At 39.5% G+C, this 15470-nt stretch overlaps 1 protein-coding gene across 3 annotated transcripts in view; it reads right to left on the minus strand.

Annotated features, from left to right (window-relative positions):
- glt1d1.L (glycosyltransferase 1 domain containing 1 L homeolog) overlaps positions 1-15470 on the minus strand; it is a 71987-nt gene that overhangs the window by 49356 nt on the left and 7161 nt on the right. For all 3 annotated transcript variants that reach the window (NM_001092581.1, XM_018245480.2, XM_018245483.2), the window contains 2 exon segments: positions 9812-9917; positions 13652-13797. In NM_001092581.1, the coding sequence (NP_001086050.1) occupies positions 9812-9917; positions 13652-13797 (252 nt within the window).

Here is a 15470-nt window from a genome sequence, read left to right on the forward strand (position 1 = left end):
TCTAAGTCTTGCATTTATGTTAATGCTACCAAAGTGAAAAACCTTGTTTGTATTTATGAAAATTGAACCTCATTTGCTAATCAGATCCCCAGTTTAGTGTAATCTCACTGCGAAATGGCAGCATCCAACATGGATCGCACAATTTAGTACGATCAGCAAAAAATAGAGACATCTCATTCAATGCCCACCTCCAGGTCATTTAAAAACAAGTTAAAAATCAAAGAGCCAAGGACGCTGGTCCAATTAGAAATGTTCCATTTACTACCATTCTTTGCAATCTATGCATGCTTTTACTTATAATGAGGTACCCTTGGTTTTAATGACAAATTTCAGAAATCAGCTGACAAGCCACAGAATCTCAGCAGGCTGCTCATTACACAACAAAAGCCTGTGGTTTAAAAGGAACAGAGGCAGGTCAAAAAACAGATTGTGCTCAGTTGTGTTGGTGGATTGGCAATTCTACATTTGTTTTAAAGTTAAAGGGTTACTCCAGCTTCCAAACCAAAATTTGATAAAGAGGCCCACATAACACAGAACCCCCTTATATATCCATCACAGTTACCCGTTTCTTCAAAAAGTATAAATAAATGTAATTTTCTACGCTGAAATCCAGCTCTTTAACAGTTCTTCTATTTATGCATCATTTGAAATCCTGGCAGGGAAGGAGGGACTAAAATACTGATTGTAACAACTACTCCACAGCTTACAGGAAGCATACATAACCAAAATGCATTATGTTGTTCCTTTCCTTATTGAAATCATGTGTGCAGGGAATTGTGGGGGTTTCGAGGATGCAGGCTGAGGACAGCTGGCTGTTGATACAAAGTAACAGTAGTCGGCCAGCTCAGCAAAGTAGTCAGAGAGATCAGTAGGAGAGCAGGGAGCTAGGCTTAGGGAACTGTCAGAAACCATTAAAAATCATGAAAAGTCTGGATATTTTTTAAATGATGTATATTGCAGAGTGCTTGAAATTATGTTTAATTTTCAAAAAGCTTAAGTTATGTTTTTATGAAGTTTCAACAACTTAAAGAAGCACACACAAGTCACTGTCATTTGTTCTCAATTGTTTGGATTCTATAATAAAATCTGTAACAATGGTTCTAAACTCAGCATTAGTCTATATTTATTTGGGAAACCTACTTCCGCACTGTATATTAAATTTGAATATTGCTTCTAGCTGCCACTTAGCCTATAGGAAAAGGATTCAGGCACAGGTGTTACTTAATTCATCTTTGGCCACAATATATATATGATCTGCCTCGAAAATTCATAAATTAGTGTCTTATTGACTGAACAATTAAGACAATGGCAAGGACCTTTTTATAGAAATCACATTATTGCTGAAAAGGGTAATCTTTCTACAATCTAGCACTAACTTTAAAAGACATGCAGGTTTATTCATAGATACTTATGCTTCCCCAATTTATTAGACTTTCCCTTTTTCAGTTACAAATATTCTATATATATTCTTGAATTATTCCAGATAATGAAAACTGACAGAATGATTGCTTCTATATACTGCCTTTGGTACTGTAGGGGCTTTAGAGGCCCTCTGGAGCTAAGGTTCAAAAGTAGTGTTTGAATTAAAGTGATGAGGACAAAAACGGTTGTCTCATATTGTCCCTGTCCCCTATCCCAAGGTCCCTTTTGCCTCAATGTCATTGAGAAGATGGTAAAAGTAGTAGACCCATCTCTACTTATAAAATCACATCTTGCAGACAGCTGCACCCTTTAACGGGTTATAGGGTTTAATCTTGGGGTTAAAACCAATGACCACCCAATGAACTAACTGACTTAATCTATAAAATATATATATATATATATATATATATATATTGTATAAATATAATTATATACTGTATATGTTGTGTTTTATTTTATATATATATATATATATATATATATATATATATATATATATATATATATATATATATATATATATATATATATAAAATAAAACACAACATATATGTTAAGCAGCGTTAAAAACCTTAAGGCATTGGTGTTTGCTGTGCATGCTGGGAGTGCTGGGTGCAAGAAGGGAGCAAGTGCAAATAACTGACTGCTGTGTGTTCTGAGAGTTATCTGACAAACAGCTTTTTCTTTTCTCTGTTTGGGGTAAACTGGTAGATATATTTAGTGCATTTATTTTCTTTTTGTGTTTTAGCCTGAGATAGTTTTTAGGGCGAACATTTTTTAAAAAAAAGTTAATAAGTGGTAGTTATTTTACTGCTGGTAGCAAACAACATTTTTTTCTCTTTCCCTCTTTCTGCTAATTAAGGGGGAGGAGTTAATCAGGTAAATTCTGATCAGGCTTTGTGTTCTGTGGTTTAAAACCTTTTAAGTCTGTAAACACATAGTGAGTGTGGGAGCTGCTAAGTGAGTGTTACATGTGATCTAAGTATTGCATGTGAATTAAGTGTTAAGCAGTGTTAAAAAACTTAAGGCGTTTAAAACTAAAAAGGCATTTGTGAGGAATTGTACTTGGGAGACTGTAAGTACCCAGTGTAAATATGAGTGCAAGTGGGTTTGCTGGTATCACTCAGTGTGTGTCTTGTCACATGTATGTGGTGTTGGAGCAGCAGTTCCATGCAGTATTTACATGTGAAAGATGTCGGTGGGTTTTCATCTTGGCATCTGAACTGCAGACTCTAAGGGGGGAACTTGCAGCATTGAGGGCAGCAGCAAATAAGGGGGAGGAAAGGAGGCTTGCAGAGGAACCACTAGCAGGGGCCAGTGAATTGGGGGGAAGAGAAGGGGCAGTGGAGGCTAATAGGGGAGGCAGGTTTGTAACAGTTATGAGGGGGAAGTAGGGGACAGAAGAATAGGGGGGCTGGTCCACAGCTTGTCCAAAACAACAGATTCACCATTTTGGCTGAAGATACTGGGGAGGAAAGCTCTGAACTGGTATGTAAGGAGCAGGCTGACTCTCAGAGCACCCTGGGAGGCAGTGGCTCTAATACGGGTGGTGGGGGAGTGCAAGGAAGGAAAGGCAGGTTTTAGTTATAGGGGATTCAATTATTAGAAAGGTGGATAGGGTAATCTGCCGTAAGGACCCTTCATGCAGAACAGTCTGCTGCATGCCTGGTGCTAGGGTTTGGCATATGGTGGAACGAGTGGACAGATTATTGGGAGGGACTGGGGAAGACTGTCATTGGTACCTATGTGTACCAAGACCACTTAAAGTTAGAGGAGTAAAAAAATTAGTTCCGGCCCAAGCAGGGAACTAGGGGTAGACAGAGTAGACACGTGCCTAGGGCGCAAAGCTGGATGGGCGCCAGGCACGCACCTTCTCTGATTCTCCCACCCCTAGTCCGGTCCACTCTCTGGCCAGCGTGTGTTTCTTTGCACATACGTGCGTTGTCCGTTTTGCTTCGCCTCTGTTCTCGCGCAAGTGCACACACAAGTTATTTTGCGCATGCACACAAAAGGGCTTTCGCGTATGCGCACTGGTTATCACGCATGCACACGTGTGCGCCTCTGTGGGGGTGCTCAAACCAGCTGGTCTGCCTAGGGCGTCTGCCCAGGCTGGCACGGCACTGCTTCCAAGGTAATTTTCTCAAGAGATATTACCTGTGCCAAAAGCAATGCTAAGAAGACAGTGGGAGCTTAGGGAGATTAATGTGAGGCTGAGAGACTGGTGTAGGGAGGAGGGTTTCAGGTTTTTGGAGAACTGGGCTGATTTCTCAGTCGGCTACAGGCTCTTTGCTAGGGATGGGCTGCACCTCAATGATGATGGTGCAGTTGTTTTGGGAGAGAAGATGGCTAAAGGGTTGGAGAAGATTTTAAACTAGTGTGGAAGACAGGTTAGATGAGATAGTGGGCAAAGGAAGGGAAAATGGGGGTGGAGATTTGGTTGGGGGTACTGTTAAGGATAGGGAGGACCACGTCATATGTTCAATATGATACCAGTATTAAATGTATGTTTGTAAATGCAAGGAGTCTGACTGGTAAAATGGGAGAGCTGGAGGTGCTGGTGAGAAAATATGATGTGATTGGTGTGACTGAAACATGGATGAATGAGTCACATGACTGGGCAGTTAATATCAGCAGCTATACTTTGTTTCGGAGGGACAGAGGCAATAGAAAAGGAGGAAGGGCATGTCTGTTTGTTAGGATTTAAAAGCTTATATAAAGGAGGAGATTATGTTAGAAAATGAGGGGGCAGAAGTCTTATGGATGGAGTTCTTCACCAATTGTAAAGAGTTCAGCAAATTAATTGTAGGAGTATGCTATAGACCCCATAATGTAAGTGAGGAGGAGGCTAAGCTCCTGATACAAATAAAAAAGGCTGCTAGTTTGGGCAAAGTAATGATAATGGGGGATTTTAATTACCCAAATATTGACTGGAGCAACAGTACTGCCAGATAAGTTAATGGGAACAAGTTTATAAACTTGTTGCATGACAATTTTATGACACAGGTTGTTGAGGAGCTAACCAGAAAAAATGTTATTCTGGATCTAGTGATCTCAAATGATCCAGAACTAATATTAAATGTGCAAGTCATTGAACCCCTGGGTAATAGTGACCATAATGTTATATCATTTAATGTCTGGTGCAAAAAAACAAATATACACAGGGGAAACAAAAACCATAAATTTCAGAAAAGCTTTTATTTTTAGTGCCTTGAGGGCTGCCCTTAAGAGCATTGATTATGTTTTCAGCTAAAAACACAGAACAGAAATGGTTGTCATTTAAAATGATATTAAACCATTACTGTTCTCAATTTATTCCCTTAAGAAGTAAATGTAGAAGCACTAAGAATCACCCTATGTGTCTTAATATAGAAGTAAAAAGTTAATAGGAAAGAAGAGAAAGGCATTTAAAAACTACAAGTCTGTGGGGTTATAAGCTGCATTTAATGAATAGAAACACTATAATAAATGTTGTAAAACAGCAATCCGAATGGCAAAGAAAGGAAAAGAAGAGTGCATAGCGGAGGAGGCTAAGACTAACCCGAAAACATTTTTTAAGTAAAAAGATGTGGGTTGAGAGTGTTGCTCCTTTAAATAATGGTACCAGTATGGTTGTAACAGAAACTAAATCAGTTCTTTTCTTCAGTGTATACAATAGAGGAGTCTGTGTTCCCAGGCTCACTTCATAGCTGCACTGATGGCTCAACTCAATTTAGTCAGCGGCTGACTCAGGATATGGTTCATAAAGCTTTAATAAAAATTAATGTAAACAAGGCTCCAGGGCCTGATGCATACACCTCCGGGTTTTAAAGGACCAGAAACCATTTTTTATTTTTAGAAAAAAAAAATGCATATACATTACTTACTTCCAATATGCTGATCTTTCCTGCTGTTTGGGTAAGACATCAGAAAAAACTAAAACCGTCACTGTCCCACGACGTCCACGGGGTCTCCGCCATCTTCTTGCTTGTTCTCCTTCTCCTTTACGTGCGCGCTGCTGTGTCTTTTTTCCAGCACCCAACTTCCTGGTTTGTGACAGTCTTTAGCCCTCACTGTTGTACTCCACACAGCCCTCATTGGTTTCCTCTCTTTCCCCCAGCATTTCTATCTTATCTTGCTGTTCTGTTCGATTCCCTGCCTCCCCCCTGCATTTCTCTCCCCCCCGCTACGTTTACCCAGCCGTTCGTTTAGATTGCCTGCCTCCCCCTGCATTTCTCTCTCTCCCTGCTCGTTTACCCAACTAGATTGCCTGCCTCCCCCTGCATTTCTCTCTCTCACCGCTCGTTTACCCAGCCGTTCGTTTAGATTGCCTGCCTCCCCCTGCATTTTTCTCTCACCGCTCGTTTACCCAGCCGTTCGTTTAGATTGCCTGCCTCCCCCAGCATTTCTCTCTCACCGCTCGTTTACCCAGCCGTTCGTTTAGATTGCCTGCCTCCCCCTGCATTTCTCTCTCTCCCTGCTCGTTTACCTAGCTGTTCCTTTAGATTGCCTGCCTCCCCCTGCATTTCTCTCGCTCTCCATGCTCAGCCGTTCTCGGTACATTACCTCCCCCCAGCGTTTATGTCTCGCTCCCCACAGACTCTGTTCCCTCATCGTTCTCTTCCTGCAGCCATTCTCTACATTGCAGCCGGTCTCCCTGGAGCCTCAGCCTTTCTCTCAGGCAGCAGTTTCACTCATCACTGCCTGTTGATGCTGTGCCTCTTGCTCTGGCTCCCACTACGTTACTCACTGGCTATATTTTGACTTCCGGTTACTTACAGCGTCGAGGAAGCGCACAAAGTGGTCGCCTATTTGCCGTTTTCCACGGCAATGGAGAATAGGTATTCTGACATTTTTTTTAAAAAAAAATGCTAGGTATATTATATTAATGTAGTAGGGCATGGCCATTATTTTTAACATATAGAATGGATTTCTTAAATAAAAATTTTTGATGTTACTGGTCCTTTAAGAGAGCTAAGTTCAGTTTTAGACCGGCCCCTATTTCTGTTTTTTTTCAAATTTGCTTTCATCTGGTATGGTACCTATGGTTTGGAGAAAAGCTGATGTCATTCCAATATTTAAAAAGGCATTACGATCTCAGACTGGCAATTATAGGCCAATAAGTTTGACATCTGTGGTAGGCAATTTATTTGAAGGTTTGTTAAGGGATCACATTCAAAATTGTGTCCTAGTGAATGGCATTATGAGCAGCAATCAGCATGGGTTAATGAAGGATAGGTCATGTCAGACAAATTTCATTGCTTTTTATGAGGTAAGATGTTTGACAGTGGGGGGGGGGGCAGTAGATGTGATCTATTTGTATTTTGCCAAAGCGTTTGAAACCGTGCCCCACAAACGACTGCTTTCTAAACTAAGGTCTGTTGGGCTTAATGAAGTCGTTTGCACATGAATAGGAACAGGTGGTTGTTAATGGTACATTGTCTGCTTGGAGTAAGGTTCTTAGTGGGGTCCCTCAGGGCTGGGTATTGGGTCCCCTTTTATTTAACTTGTTCATTAATGACTTAGGGGAGGGTATTGTAAGTAATGTATCAGTGTTTGCAGATGACATAAAACTATCCAGCCCAATTAATACCATCCAGGATACGGCATCCTTGCATCAGGATCTTGACAAACTGGCAATCTGGGCAGCTAAGTGGCAAATGAGATTCAATGTTGATAAATGCAAATCCATTATGGAAAAGGACCTTGGAGTCTTTGTAGATAATAAACTTGGCTGTAGTAAACAATGTCAGTTAGCAGCATCAAGGGCAAATAAGGTATTGAGCTGTATTAAAAGGGGCATCGATTCACTGGAGGAGAGGGTGATTCTTCCACTTCATAGAGCAGTGGTAGGGCCCCATCTAGAATATGCCGTACAGTTTTGGTCTCCAGTGCTCAAACAGGAGATTATTGAATTAGAGAGAGTCCGTTGAAGGGCAACTAAGCCGGTAAAAGGTATAGAAAATATAAGCTATGAGGAAAGAATGGCCAAATTGGGGATGTTCACGCTGGAGAAGAGGTGCTTAAAGGGGTTGATATGATAACTACCGTATATACTTGAGTATAAGCCGACCCGAGTATAAGCCGAGGTACCTAATTTTACCTACAAAAACTGGGAAAACTTATTGACTCTAGTATAAGCCTAGACATAACTACAGCCTCGTCTCCACATTCCGCCAAAGCGACCCCCCCAGCGATCAACCGGACTTCTTTGCAAAGTTGATGGTGACAGAGAATTGCCAAACGGATTACTGTGTGCATTGTCCCACTGTCCCACTACCATGTGCAGAGGGTGCTGTGTGATATTGCAGTCACAGTTAATCTTTCGTATAACCAACAGAGGGCGCTGTGTGATATTGCAGTCACTGTTATTCTTTCATATAACCAATAGAGGGCGCACTGTTATTCTTTCATATAACCAACAGAGGGTGCTGTGTGATATTGCAGTCACTGTTATTCTTTCATATAACCAACAGAGGGCGCACTGTTATACTAGAGGGTGCTGTGTGATATTGCAGTCACTGTTATTCTTTCATATAACCAACAGATGGTGCTGTGTGATATTGCAGTCACTGTTATTCTTTCATATAACCAACAGAGGGCGCACTGTTATTCTTTCATATAACCAACAGAGGGCGCTGTGTGATATTGCAGTCTCTCCCCAAGCGAACTGTTGGTATAGGAATGATTAAAAGTGACTGCAATCTCAGCTACTGCCCCCTGACCCGAGTATAAGCCGAGGTAGACTTTTTCAGCACATTTTGGATGCTGAAAAACTCGGCTTATACTCGAGTATATACGGTATGTATAAATCTATAAGGGGATCGTATAATAATCTCGCCAATGCTTTATTTAACAGTAGGTCTTTGCATCTGATACAAGGTCACCCATTCTGATTAGAAGAAAAGAGGTTCCACCTAAATATTCAGAAGGGTTTTTTTTACAGTGAGAGCTGTGAAGATGTGGAATTCTCTCCCTGAAACGGTTGTAAAGCCTGATACATTAGGTAGCTTTAAAAAGGGGTTGGATGGCTTTTAAGCAAGTGAGGGAATACAGGGTTATAGTACAAGTTGATCCAGGGACTAGTCCGATTGCCATTTTGGAGTCATGAAGGATTTTCCCCCTCTGAGGCAAATTGAAGAGGCTTCAGGTGGGGTTTTTTTGCCTTCCTCTGGATTAAAATATATATATATATATATATATATATATTGTTGCATTTGTAGCAACCATTTGCCCCCCTAAAAATGGTTGCTACAAATGTTCAGGTTGTACCACATGCTGAAATATGATCACTGGTCCGGATTTTCAGCATCCACACTCAGGCAAAAACATTTCTATTAAGCATCGTATCACATGTACCAGTACCCACGTTTTCTACATAATAAAATGTCCATGTGACCTCATGTATGTGGGGAAAACACAGAATACTTTAAGGGAGAGAATTGGCAACCATCGCTCATCATTACGGGCCGCATTTGAAACAGGCAGAAGTGATATTGCCTTGTATAAACATTATCTTGAAAAAGGACATGGCCCTCCCACTTCTCGCTTCATGGGCATTGACATTGTAACTAAACCTAGAAGAGGAGGTGATTGGACTAATTTATTGTTACAAAGAGAAACTTTCTGGATACAGACTCTGAATACAGTTTCCCCAAGGGGCCTTAAGTATTTTTAATGTTTGATACATATTTATGGTTTTTATCCTGTTCATTGAAATGTAACTTATGGCCTTTTATCTACAAATATGTGTTTTTTCACTTTTTTGATTCTGACTCGGGACAAACGAGCATGCTGGGAAGGCTATGCCTGATCTGTTGGACTTTTTTCACTTGGTGGGGGTTGGTGTCTGGGCGTAGCTGGGTGAGTTTGCCTATTTAAAGCTCATTGTTTGTAATTCTCAGTATCTTGACAAAGGCCCCAGTGAGGGTCGAAACGTCGATTTGTGAAATAATAAATAATAACTTTTTTTGCAAGACCCTGTTGTGCAACAGCTTTGATTCTACTTTTATACATATATTCTGTTAGCACCAGGGCAACAACCCAGATAAGTGAGTGCAGGAGGCATCCTACGATTTTTGTGGGGGGGGGGGGGGGAGAGAGAGAGAGAGAGAGAGAGAGAGAGAGAGAGAGAGAGAGAGAAGAGAGAGAGAGAGAGAGAGAGAGAGAGAGAGAGAGAGAGAGAGAGAGAGAGAGAGAGAGAGAGAGAGAGAGAGAGAGAGAGAGAGAGAGAGAAAGGTGACTCACAGTTTAAAGAAGCCATGAAGAAATATATTTTCCCATTAGATATGTCACTGAGAATTAACCTTAAATCCCCAAACATATGTTAGACATTTCCCAAGGACAAACATTACCATATATATGCAAAGAGATTTCTTAGTGGCAGTATTTGTTCAGTGCTCTGTTTTACTACCTGGCCTCTTCAAGCACAGCTCCCATAACTCTGCATTTCTCTTCATTTTTGACATCTTCATTAATGTCAGTTCCTCCAAAGATGGCACCAAAGGGAATTCGGTTACCTGAAATTCAAATCAAAATAGCGCCAAAGGTCTTTATTGTAAATGTATTTGTGGCTGTAAAAAGGCTAAAATACCTTAATAGAGAGATATTTTTCTTAAAAAAAAAATAAATACAACTCCTCAACGTCTTCAGTTACTGCACCATGTTGGTCTAAAAGAGGTTAGAATAAAATGAGCTATGATTTATGGGGTCCTTGTGGCAAATTGCATTAATAAAAAGGAATGCCCAAATATAGCTGGGTGCATTCTTACCTGAACTACCACCGCAAGAATTAGAATTCCTAATGCAAACCAATAGATATTGCTTATTAATAGCTGAATAACCGCAGGTGAACAATATAAAAAAGTCCAATTAACATGACAATGTAGATAAAGGAATGAAGACAAACATTCAGGGCAAGTGTTTCATTTGTCCTTCACACACTCCACTAGCAGAAGGAGTTGGGCAGAAGGACAATATGTCTGGGAACGGAAGCAGATAGAAAAGCCAACTTGAAGAGTAATTGAAATATTGTGTTTAGAACCAGATTGCACCCCTGCTTGATGGTTTAAAATTGATTAGTATTGAACCCAACATTCTATTTTTTCCTAGAGGGACCCATTTTGGTGTTTTCCTAGATTCCCACACAGGTAGAAACACACCACAAAATATATCTATAATAGTCAAATCAACTGGACTTTCTGTATTTTTCTTTTTCTCTTAAGACGTTTCGCTAGTCATCCGACTGGCTTTCTCAATTCAGAATGTCCTGTACAAAAATAATTCTGGTTATATACCCCGGAATGTTACTCCAATTAGAATTATCTGTTTAGTAAAACCAGCATGGCGTCAGGGACCTCATGGAGGCAGAGTGTTGACTTATTACTAGAAAGCAGGTCTGAAGACTAGTGAAACTTCATCAAGGAAAAAGAAAAATACAGCAAGTCGTTGATTTGACTTATTACTAGAAATACCATGACATGGATGAATGAGAAGCTTCACAGACATAATACACAAAATACTGTACCAGGGTACCTGTCTCCACAATATTAGACAACAGTAAGAATCAAAGGCTTACTGTAAGCCGAGAGTCCCCACATGAGACCTTCTGGTGGTCTTAGATGTTTTGACAGTTTTGATGGCAACCCCTTTTGAACCTTTGGAGAAAGCCTAAGATTGGCATGCAGCAATTAAGGTGTTGTTTTTGGTGGCAAGTACCTCAGCTTGTCAGGTTGGAAAATTATGTTCACTCTCAGCTAGTGAACCACATACAGTGGTGTTTGAAGATAAAGTGGTCATGAGGCAGTCTTTGGGATCTTGCCGAAGGCAGTTTCACAGTTTCATTTGGATCTGTAGATCTTTACCATCATTTTACCCAGACTCTAAGTCTGAACAAGAAATATTGTGGCATAACCTAGACTTGGTTCAAGTCATCTCCCACTATTTAGAGCAAACAAGGTGCAAGGTCAAAAAGTTCCTTATTCCTAGAGGCCCTTGGAAGGTATTTGCCCCATCTAGAACTACAGTAAATTGATGGATTGTCTCCTGCATTGTGTTAGCATACCGGATGGCTGTCAGGGAAGTTACAAAGGAACTTAGGTTAGGGCTCATTCTACCAGAGCCTTGAATACTTGAATACCTGGGAGGCAGAAGCCAGAGCACCACCAGAGGTAAGGCAGCAAGGTGGTCCTCTGCAAATACTTTTATTCGCCATTACAGACTAGATGATCTGCAGTCCTGTGAGATTTGGGAGGAAGATTCTTCAGGCTGTTGTTCACCGAAATAGTTTTGAAATAAATTAATTAAGCCTCTGGTGTCCCTCCCTTCTTAGCTTGGGTTGATACAAACTTGCCTCCCTTCAGTGGCTTAGTTACTAAGACTAGTGGGTCTAGGAGGGGCATGTGGAAATTATATATCATGTGTTAACGTTTTCTTGTCCAGTGAACTAGAGGGAAAGGGATAACCCAATGTTGGTGAATGCAGCCATGAAGAGTGACCAAAAACTGGATAGCAGACCTCAAGAATATTGCACGCATCTCTGATTTTAACAGTTTCTGGGTCCCTAAAGCAACACTGAACATGCACAACACTGAACATGCACAACACTGAACATGCAGAGTCCATTAGATTTTTACAATAAGGTTTTATAATTGCTATAAGGTAATGTGTAAAATTATAGACTTTTTAGGTAGAAAATGCAGAACAGAAATTGTGCCTTCTCTGGAAATATCCATTAATTATGTCATGACCTTATAGCCATAGCTGCAAAACAACTAAGGATTTATATCAGAGATCAACAAATAAAGACTTGGCATAATGGTTATAAGGACTCCATCCTTCTCCCACAAGACAATATGGATTTACAAATAAGCTTCCTCATAGTCGTTATTATGATATTATAAGGTTATAAATAACTGGATAATATCATTAGCAAGACACTAATGGCACATGCAGTGTAGAAGAATGTGTAAGGCCTCATGCAAATTCAGCTAAAAGTACAACATTCCTATTGACTAATGATGTGCTTTTTAACATGGCTGCTAAAGGCATGAGAGGGGAAAGTGACTTTGGCCACTACCATTAAAGATGAATTAAAAAAGATAAATAACTAACAGAACATTTACAAGTCTTTCAAAAACAGTGTATATGTTTACAGTCACAGGTTACAAAAAAATAATTAAATGATGACAGCAAATATAAGTAAATTATACCATTATGACTTTTTTCCCCCATATTCAAATGTATTGTTATTTCAATAAACAAAACAGTCATGTAATTCAATATGAATCAAAGTTATGTATACATATTTGCTACTGTATATGCAATGGCATTCCATTCAATGTATGTGTTGTTATGTGTTGTTTCCAAGGATTTTATGTCTCTAAACAATGTTTACGGCTAGGGTATAAACATATTAATGACCTCTGTATTGTCATTGCCATTTATTGTGTATTATCTAAAAAAATTTTGGTTTCAATAAATTGCATCCAGAAAAACCATGTTGCAGCCAATTCATCATATATATTGTTTATCTCCTCCATCAGGTATATATCGTTTACCACTTTGTACCAATCTCCTTTAGTTGGGGGTTGTATACTTCCCCAGTGGATAGGAATCGGAGATGTAGCTGCCTTTAAAAGTTGGATTAAAATGTTGGTTTTTCATGGATCAAATGTTTTAATTTTGACATAATAGAATTGTGGAGGGGGCTTTCGGTAATTGTATACCTCCCGTTTTGATTTTAAATCAGAAAAAAATGTTTACGCCTATTTCCTGCTCAAACCCAAGCTGTACTTTAATAATTCCCCTGTAGTGATTTTTCCTACCACGTCTTCCTTAGAGCTGTTCATAAAACTCTCCATGTTTGCCCTGTATAGTAATACTGTACAGGTATGGGACCTGTTATCCAGAATGATCAGGACCTGGGGTTTTCCAGATAAGGGATATTTCCGTAGTTTCGATCTTCATAACCTAAGTCTACTAGAAAATCACATAAACATTAAACCCAATAGGCTGGTTTTGCTTCCAATAAGGTTTAATTATATCTTAGTTTGTATCAAGTACAGGGTACGGTTTTATTGTTACTGAAAAAAAGGTAATCATTTTTAAAAATTTGAATTATTTGGATAAAATGGAGTCTATGGGAAATGGCCTTTCCGTAATTCAGAGCTTTCTGGATAACAGGTTTCAGAAGAATGTATTTGTTACCACTATATTGAATAAATGGTTAGTAGAACAGTTCAAAAAAATTTACCCAGAAGAAACCGGCCAGCTTTATAAAGTTGTATGATTAGTCCGGCATCAAACTTTTCCTGAGACATTAAAGCTTCTATTTCAGAGCTTTCCAGTGCTGCTGCATCTTTAAGCACACAAGCATGACCTGCTGCTTCCAGGTGATCCCTAGAAAAGGGGAGACAAGTAATAAAAATTATACCTTTAGACCCCAACTGTATACCAAAGTTAAAGAGTGTCTTCAATTTTTACCCTAATTCTTAGGTCAGAACTATAGTTACCCAGGCTGTCCAACAAGCTGTCCATGCTAACTTTTTGCATTGTTCTTTGTTTCTGATCCTTTTAACAAACCTTTGCTGAAAGGGATTTCCGTCATTATTTTTTTGATGTAGTATTTATTTCTAAATTACACTGTTTACACTACAAATAATTCCCTCTACCATAAAACATTTAATTCCTGAACCAGCAAGTGTATTTTTTTTTTATTAGTTGTAATATTGGTGTGTAAGCAGCCATCTCAGGTCATTTTGCCTGGTCATGTGCATTCAGAAAGAGCCAGCACTTTAGGATGGAATTTCTTTCTGGCAGGCTGTTTCTCCTATTCAATATAACTGAATGCGAAGCAGTGGGACCTGGGTTTTACTATTGAGTGCTATTCTTAGATCTAACAGGGATCTGTTGTCTTGTGTTAAGGAGCTGATATCTGGTTACCTTCCCATTGTTCTGTTGTTAGGCTGCTGGGGGGGGGGGGTGATATCATTCCAACTTGCCGTACAACAGTAAAGAGTGGCTGAAGTTTATCAGAGCACATGTTTATCAAGTCACATGACTGGGGGCAACTGGGAAACTGATAATATGTCTAGCCCCATGTCAGATTTTCAAATTAAATATAAAAAAATATGTTTGTTCATTGGAGAAACGGATTTCAGTGCTGAAGTCTGTTGGAGCAGCACTATTAACTGATGCATTTTGAAAAAAATGTTTTTCCCATGACAGTATCCCTTTAATATCATTTAAAATGCCCCCCAAATTTTTCCAAGCATCTAATTTTTTTTTTGCTGGTTACACAAAAATGTATAATTGTGTTGTTTTGCAATACATTTTCTCTCTATTTCTAATGTCCTGCAACAGCTGTCACAAGATTCTGCGATATAAAGTTCTACAACTGCTTGAATAATGGCAAGTTAGCAGGACAGCTGAATGATGTGTTATTTATTTTTGCTTTTCTTTTCATTTATGTATTTGCGTTTCTAGGCAGTACAAGGGTAAAGTTTAACCCTTGAGCAAGGTGCAACATCCGCAGAGTACAGATATAGGATCCATTATCCAGAAACCCATTATCCAGAAAGTATCTACCATGCTCTATTTTAATAAAATAATTCCGATTTTTTTTAAAGTATTTCCTTTTTCTCTGTAATGATAAAACAGTACCTTGTACTTGATCACAACAAAGATATAATTAATCCTTGTTGGTGACAAAACAATCATATTTGGTTTATTTAAAGGGGATCTGTCACAGTAAGAAACAATTCCAAATACTATTTTACAATGTTAGCCAAGCAAAATAAACTTCGCTTACACTATAAAACGTATTTAAATCTTGGTTTTGTTTAGTCTTGGAATTCACAATCACAGCAAGAAGGCAGCTGCCATTTTGTTGACACTGTTATTAAGGCAAGCTTTGTCTCATGCCAAAAACTTGTTTATGTGCCTGAATGGGGGACCTGACATCCCTGCCTATGCACTGGCTACATAATTAGATGGAGAGGAGGCAGGAGGAATGTGGGGAGTGCAAATCTAGGAAGGACAGAATGGTAAGTGAAAGTAATTGCCTGCCTGCC

This window comes from Xenopus laevis, chromosome 1L (genome assembly GCF_017654675.1).
Source record: "Xenopus laevis strain J_2021 chromosome 1L, Xenopus_laevis_v10.1, whole genome shotgun sequence".
Lineage (NCBI taxonomy): Eukaryota > Metazoa > Chordata > Amphibia > Anura > Pipidae > Xenopus > Xenopus laevis.